At 33.1% G+C, this 7,328-nt stretch overlaps 1 protein-coding gene across 2 annotated transcripts in view; it reads left to right on the forward strand.

Annotated features, from left to right (window-relative positions):
- The window catches only part of LOC106470241, a 13,730-nt gene extending 9,061 nt beyond the window's left edge, over positions 1 to 4,669 (forward strand). For both annotated transcript variants that reach the window (XM_013930784.2, XM_022398844.1), the window contains 3 exons: positions 2,384 to 2,636; positions 2,970 to 3,099; positions 3,419 to 4,669. In XM_013930784.2, coding sequence (XP_013786238.1) covers positions 2,384 to 2,636; positions 2,970 to 3,099; positions 3,419 to 3,532 — 497 coding nt within the window. In that variant the 3' untranslated portion in view covers positions 3,533 to 4,669. The remainder of the gene's footprint in view (positions 1 to 2,383; positions 2,637 to 2,969; positions 3,100 to 3,418) is intronic.
- Positions 4,670 to 7,328: the final 2,659 nt, after the last annotated feature.

Genomic DNA, 7,328 nt, shown 5'->3' on the forward strand with positions numbered 1-7,328 from the left:
GGGGGGGGGGGGGGGAGTGCCCCGAGAAAACCCACTTTCACTAGTCGGGACCGAATAAAAAAAAAAAAGACTAGTGCCCGAGTGATGATCTATTGATGGGTTGAAAACCTGAAAAGATACTGAACAGTGAAATAGTTATGCATAGAATATAATATACTATAAGTAGTTTTGTGGATCATGGTTGTGTATCATGTTGTATGGGGATGGGTGTTTGTGGTGTTGTGTATCATGTTGTATGGGGATGGGTGTTTGTGGCGTTGTGTATCATGTTGTATGGGGATGGGTGTTTGTGGCGTTGTGTATCATGTTGTATGGGGATGGGTGTTTGCACCTTGGTTTAGGGGTGGCGGCAATTTTATGAAATTCGGCTGTGAGTGAATTTCGGTGGGAGTTTTTATTTTTTTGTAGTATTTGACGGCAAGTTTAGAAATGCGGTCTTGTATAGTGTGTAGTGAAGGACGTATTACTTTGTTTTGGTTTTTGTAAAATCAGCCGTTTGTTGTTATTCATGTAATCATTGCGCTATAGTCTAATAAGGTCTGATAAATGTACATTATTATTTGTGGTCTGCATCCGTGGGCGTGGTGACGAATTTTGTGGAACTTTCTGAATGCCAAGATGTCAAGTTTTATTGTATTTTTTATTTAAGGAATATAATGATATATATTTACTATAAAAAAATACGCAAACATTTGCGTCGTTAGCTTGTGGACCAGAAACGTGTGGTCTTGTTGGAAACCTAGACCTAAATCCATACACCTATAACTTCAGAGGCATGTTCACTCTTGTCAGTTGATAGTGTTTTAAATTTTCAAGTAACATATAACAACGGTTTGTTGTTCTTTGATTTTCGCTAACAGATGCTGTAGATAGTGGAAAAATACTCTTCTTGTTTGTAGTTACCCTGTTTTCAAAGACTAACTAAATTGTTGTTGTTTTTCTCCAGTCTAACAACGAATAAATAATTAACGATGTTAATTGTAACATCCGACAGTGAGTGAAAGATCTGTACAAATTTTAAGACTTTAATAGATTCCCCACAGTGGACGGTGCACAAGTCATCTATTTAATCAGTTTTGCGCTATTTTGATTTATTAGCAAAGCAATGATATTTTTGGCCACGTTATGAATGCTGCTTGGAAGAATAATTTCAAATTAGCTAATGTGTCGCCATCTGTTGGGCGTTTCGGATGTAAAGAAATAAAATACAAAAACCATGTTTATGGTAAGTCGGTTCCTTAGCTTGAGTGGTAAGAGTACTTTATAGATTGGTTAGTAGTTCAAATTATGGACTTAAGATAGCCTTAGTATCAGAAAGTACAGTTAATTCCAAAATACTTGAACTTTCCACTTTGACTGTAAGATAAATAGTGCAAGAATTTCATATTTTAACTTTCTTTTCAGTATCCCATATAAATTAGGTTCACTTGTATAAATTCTCAATGCACCATAAGTTTTTGGGAATTCAGGGTTTGTAACTACTTGTGCCAAAAAAACGTGAGCTGTTATTTAAAGCATTAAAGCCAGTTTTTTTGTTGTTGTTCTCAAAAATAAGTGTTTTTTCACAGCCTAATTGTAATTTGTACTGGATATTAATATTATGAAGAATGTTAAACTTGCAAGTTTCTAACTTTCACTTTAGTTTTTAATATAAGCATTAAATTAAGGCAGAGGAGTGGTATCAGAAATAGTCATATGTTTGAAACTTAAATATTGTTGTTTTGGTTTTTTATACATTCAGTTATTGAAGTGAGTGGGCTTTATTTTTCTTTCAAGTATCGCTTGTTTCAATGTGACAAACTTTATCTTATTTATGTTCTGGTAATGGAGAATCAATCAATATATTTTTTGTTTCTTTATAGGATGTTTTAAACTTAATACGGTGCTGTTTTCAGCATTCTTAGTTTCTTTATAAATTGCAGCTGTAAATGTCTTCACTTCAACTTTTATTAGGATGTTCTAAACTTAATATGGTGCTGTTTTCAGCATTCTTAGTTTCTTTATAAATTGCAGCTGTAAATGTCTTCACTTCAACTTCTATTAGGATGTTTTAAACTTAATACGGTGCTGTTTTCAGCATTCTTAGTTTCTTTATAAATTGCAGCTGTAAATGTCTTCACTTCAACTTCTATTAGGATGTTTTAAACTTAATACGGTGCTGTTTTCAGCATTCTTAGTTTCTTTATAAATTGCAGCTGTAAATGTCTTCACTTCAACTTCTATTAGGATGTTTTAAACTTAATACGGTGCTGTTTTCAGCATTCTTAGTTTCTTTATAAATTGCAGCTGTAAATGTCTTCACTTCAACCCCTATTAGTCCTAAATGTTGACATGGCTTCAGTCGTTCAAAGGTACTAAGTCATGAAATTAATTTTTATTGCAGGTTTTTGCCTGAGACAATCAATGTCTGAGCCACTTCTTCAGATAAGTCAGTACTCTGGCTGGGATAACCACAACATTCAGGAAGTGAGAACAGACAATAGGAATGAAGCTGATTGGGATGGAGAAGCCGTTGTTAGTCAGGATCCAGATCGGGTTTGCTCTGATGCAGAAATGAGTGATGAGGACACCTTGGCAGTTAAGAATGGCGTGATGACTTTCGAAGAAGTGAATGAAGACTATAATTTTTGTTTAACGTAAGTATATCAATCATCTATTTTGTTATTTTTAAGTCTTGGTTGGCATCATGTTCAGAATTCAATTAAACAATTATTGTAATCATAGTATGACTTTAAAGTGCAATATCCAAGAAGAAAGTCTCCTATACATAGGGAAAACTCATTCCTTCAGTTTTAATATACATGCTTTATAATCTGCATTCATAATATTTATCCCTTAAAACTCTAGGACTTTTCACTTCCAGTTGGGGCAGCATTGCATAATACTAATTTTGTTAACATTTAACTTTTCCAAAACAATATAGGTGAAATCACTTGTACATATCTGTGTGTGTATTTGCCATGTTACAGCTGTGGTATCAACTGGGAAGATGAACAGTGGTCAATATTTTGCGATGAATGTGGAGACTCTGCAATGTATCGGTCTTGTCCTGAGTGTGAAGGGCAGTGTGGAAGTACATGGAGACGAGACACGGCAGCTGTAAGTTACTTAACGTAACTTTGGAGAAAGTTGAGCACTTTTTAATTTGAAATGTTTTGTTTGAAGTACAGAATACGCAGTTATTAAAACGTTAATAGCTATCATTCTTGTCTGTAGGACTGACTTGGGGTTGTGAATGAAAGATTGAGCATACATACTTTTTGTATGTGACTAATCTTTAGTCATGGTTTTAGGTTTATTTTAATGGAATAATTGTTTCTATAACACATTAGCAGTATTTTTTATAAGGCGTTAGTAGTATATTTTTTTTTTTTCTCCATCCATAATAAGAGGTATATGAAACAAGTTTTTCTTCCAGACTCATAGAGCCAGATGGGCTAAATGGAAGGGTAAATGCAGACTCCAGGAATGTCGACAACTGTCCTTTCACAATGATGATGAAGATGTAACAAATGCCAAGGATGATATATGAGGGATTATGTTAGGAGGCTAACTTAGTTAAAATGTTTATGTAAATAAGTGTTGAATTACTAATATTTTTGATAAAATGCAAGAAACTTAGTATTTAAATCAAAAAAGTACCTCACAGGGGGGGGGAGGGTAATGTTTTTCAAGTGGATATTTTCTGAAGATCTCTTAATCTACTTTATGATCTCCAACCAAGGAAATTAAGCCTTGTATGTATCCATTGTCTTGTGTCTTAACTTTTCTTGTTCACAAAATTTGAATGGAACATTAACTTTTGGAAACAACTTGAAAAACAGGAACTGCTGTTACAGCTACTGGCACTAGTCAAATATTCTCTTGAATAAGTGTCACGTTTGTACCTAACTGTGATAAGATAGTCGTCAGTCTACTGTATTTTTACTGAATGCTCAACTCTTGTCTTTTAAAAACTAAGTTTGTGTTCAGTAGAAATAAGAGGAGTTGGGAGGGATGTGTTCAAAACAAGTCTTTCAGCAGAAATGGGAGGGGGCATACAACCAAAGTATTTTAGTACAAATGTAGGGGGATGTATAACGGTCCCCAATTAAATGTTAAATTTAAACAAATTGTGTGATGTTTATACTCGGAACTTACTAGGGAGAATGTTTAACTATTTCAAAACTTCATACCATTTTTTTTTATATCCTGCTGTGCACAAGGTATGAACTTTTATATACAGAAGGTACTTCTTTTCTGATTATCAAACAAATATTAAATGGTGTTACAAAGGTGTTGATTTATTTAGAATATCGTATGTTTTTGATACTATGCATACTGAGCTAGATATTATTTGGCTGTTATGTTTATAACTAGCAAGATGTTTGTCCTCTCAGATTTAAGTTTGCCTCCCAATTATCTATAAATTCCTTTTCTAAGAGTTTCCTTCGTTTACGTGATTCGCATAAGTCTTATATAAACTGCATAAATTTTGTTTAATGTGTTGTCATTCTTTTGTAATTGTATTTAAATTTTCTGAGTAGTATATCTACTTTAACTTTTATACTTCACTTGTTCAGAATTTGTATGGACGATATAATGATTGAAATCCAATTGGATAAAACACTGTAAGTGAACTGATGCTGATACAACAGCAATGAAATTACAAATAAAATTCTAAAATGAATAGCTTGTATATATCTTTATTTTTCATACATTCATTAACATAATTGCTAATTATTTTTGGCATTAAATATTTTTCTCTACAAGTTGTAATTCCTAAACTTACACGTTTAAAAAAAATATTACATTTCATTCTTTCTCTCTCTCGCGCGCACGCACAACCTATAAATTTATAGTAAATTATATAGTTGAAACGAACCGTAAGTTATAAAACTTGCGCAGTCGTCTGAACACTAATGTTATTAATACAACACTGATCTTTTATCACTGTTAAACGATGCTTAAATTATATCGCTAATCAGTTGATAAATAATCGATTTAAGAGTTTTTAGTGTATTAAGTAAAGAAAACACAATCAAGTTTACATAACTATAATTTTAACTTCCTTGTACAATGTTACTGTCTCAATAAATTCATGAGTTGTTTATACTGGAAAGGTGTTGATATCACGAGGCCTCGATATTGTTGAAATTGCCGTCAATATCCCATGATCCTAGGTTATAGGATGTTGGAGAGGAAACTAAAGTTTTTCGACAACAAATTCCTTAACATGTTTTTCTTTTCAAAAGAAAGCTGAATTGTAGGGATTGCCTGTATTAGCATAAGATCTCATAAGTTTTTTTTTTCATTGGACTTTGGGCGAATATACAAAAATAAGAAATGTTCAAGGGTAAGTATAGTCGACAAAATATCACCGCCATGAACAGAATGTATTTATGTGGACTGATAGAGTAAATATTGTTACGACAGCGGAATTCACGTGACACTGGTAACACTTAATGAGTATCTAGAACGTTCGTGAAGGCTCGAGTGTTCTCCAGACGCCCTCTATTTCGTATATATAAGACTGGCGAGAAGTGACTGCAAAGAGAAAGATAATTTCAGACGGACAATTGAGTCAAGCGTTGTGAATTATAGCGTGTTAAAGTGACTGTGGAAATTAAGTGTATTGCAAAGTTGTATTGAGAAAGAATAAACTAGTTTTATTTAAAAAAGGACTTGTGTCGCTGAAGTTTCATCGGAAATAAATTCTACGGAAAATTAACAAACGAACAGAGAGATGCAACAATATTATACCTAAAATTGTCGATCTGCAAATCGATGACTCTTATCATCAAACGTGACAGGAGAAGTGACGCGAAATTAAACTAGGTGACATCCATGTTGTCAAAAAACGTGGAGGTAATATATTAAGGTAACTGGGAAGTTTGATAATAAACTGAGATTTAGGCAATTGTGAAGCGATCATCGTAATTTTTGAACACTGGGTAAACAGATATTTAATCCATTTTAATTTCAATATCATGTCAATGTTACAGAAGCCCAAACAATTGTTAAAGTATGCTCAGATTTGCCATTTCCTATGGTGTGTGTTGCAGTATTTGTTTTAAGGAATGCACCCCTGGGTTGCACTTGTGATTCACACTAGCAATTAATAATGGCCAACTCTCTTCAGAATTGCGAGATTAATACTCTCAAATTGCAAACAATGCCACTTTCACCACTAAACTCGGCGTCAAATCTCATAGTTACCTCCTAATCCTTGCAAGATTTGAACTTGTTCTTAGAAAGTATCGGGATTTTGTCAGTTAACGTTACCACTTTTTATTCCCCATAAGTAGGGGATTCAACAAATGCACACTACAATTTCTACCTATTGAATTACTTACCTCATTTTTTTTTTTTTTAACATGGTCGAATGGACACATTTTCTATAAGAATATTAAGTCCTACATCTGTGATATAACTTACCACCACCAAGTAAATATTTTAACATCTTAACGAATTTATCTATTATGCATTTATTTTTAATATGAACGTTTTTTGGATTGAACTTGTATTTAGAAATATGCGTGACTTGTGATATCAGATGTGCTGCCTATAACGAATTTTTTATATATTTATTTTAATGTCAACGTTTGTTTCGAATAAGTTTATATTTGAGGGCGTGTCTAGCTCACCCTGTTAGTTACGTATGGCGAAACTCCCGCCAATTCTCCAAGACTGTAGAATATTCGTGAACACAAGAATCAACAATATATCCACTTCCGTAACCAGTATTATCAGAAGTTTCTAAAAATGTGACTCTCCTATAAAAACAACAGAGAAGAGACAAGTCTACTATGAAGTTGTTATAACCGTGTAAACTATAAACTGTTTGCTAACCCTTATCAACCGAAAAATATACGACATTTGGCCAGGAACAGCTATAAATTTCGAACGTCAGTGAATTCTCATCAAACGTTAATGTTTCCAAGAATATTACTAATTTCTCATTGGACATTAGTGGTTTTATGAAAATATTATTTTACTTCAACGATCCAACAATTCAGTGCCTGACAAAGCTAGTTCGCTTTCCGCCAATTACATGTACATAGACTTCAAACTAACTCGCTGGATATCAAGGAGACTCTGAACTAGTAAGACTATGTTGAGCTATTTGTGAGTTAGTGAAATTTCTGTTTATGAAACTTGATTTGTAATAATTAATCGTAAAGTTGCCATTGTAAATTATACTGTTGTGTGTGTGTGTATATATATATATATATATATATATATATATATATTAACGTTTTAGTACACAACAAATAGTGTGTATACTAGTGTTGTTAGGTAATAGTACGTAAACTAAATAAATATACGGTCATTATTTACTAACTAAC

The sequence above is a fragment of the Limulus polyphemus genome, unplaced genomic scaffold, assembly GCF_000517525.1.
Source record: "Limulus polyphemus unplaced genomic scaffold, Limulus_polyphemus-2.1.2 Scaffold3898, whole genome shotgun sequence".
NCBI lineage: Eukaryota > Metazoa > Arthropoda > Merostomata > Xiphosura > Limulidae > Limulus > Limulus polyphemus.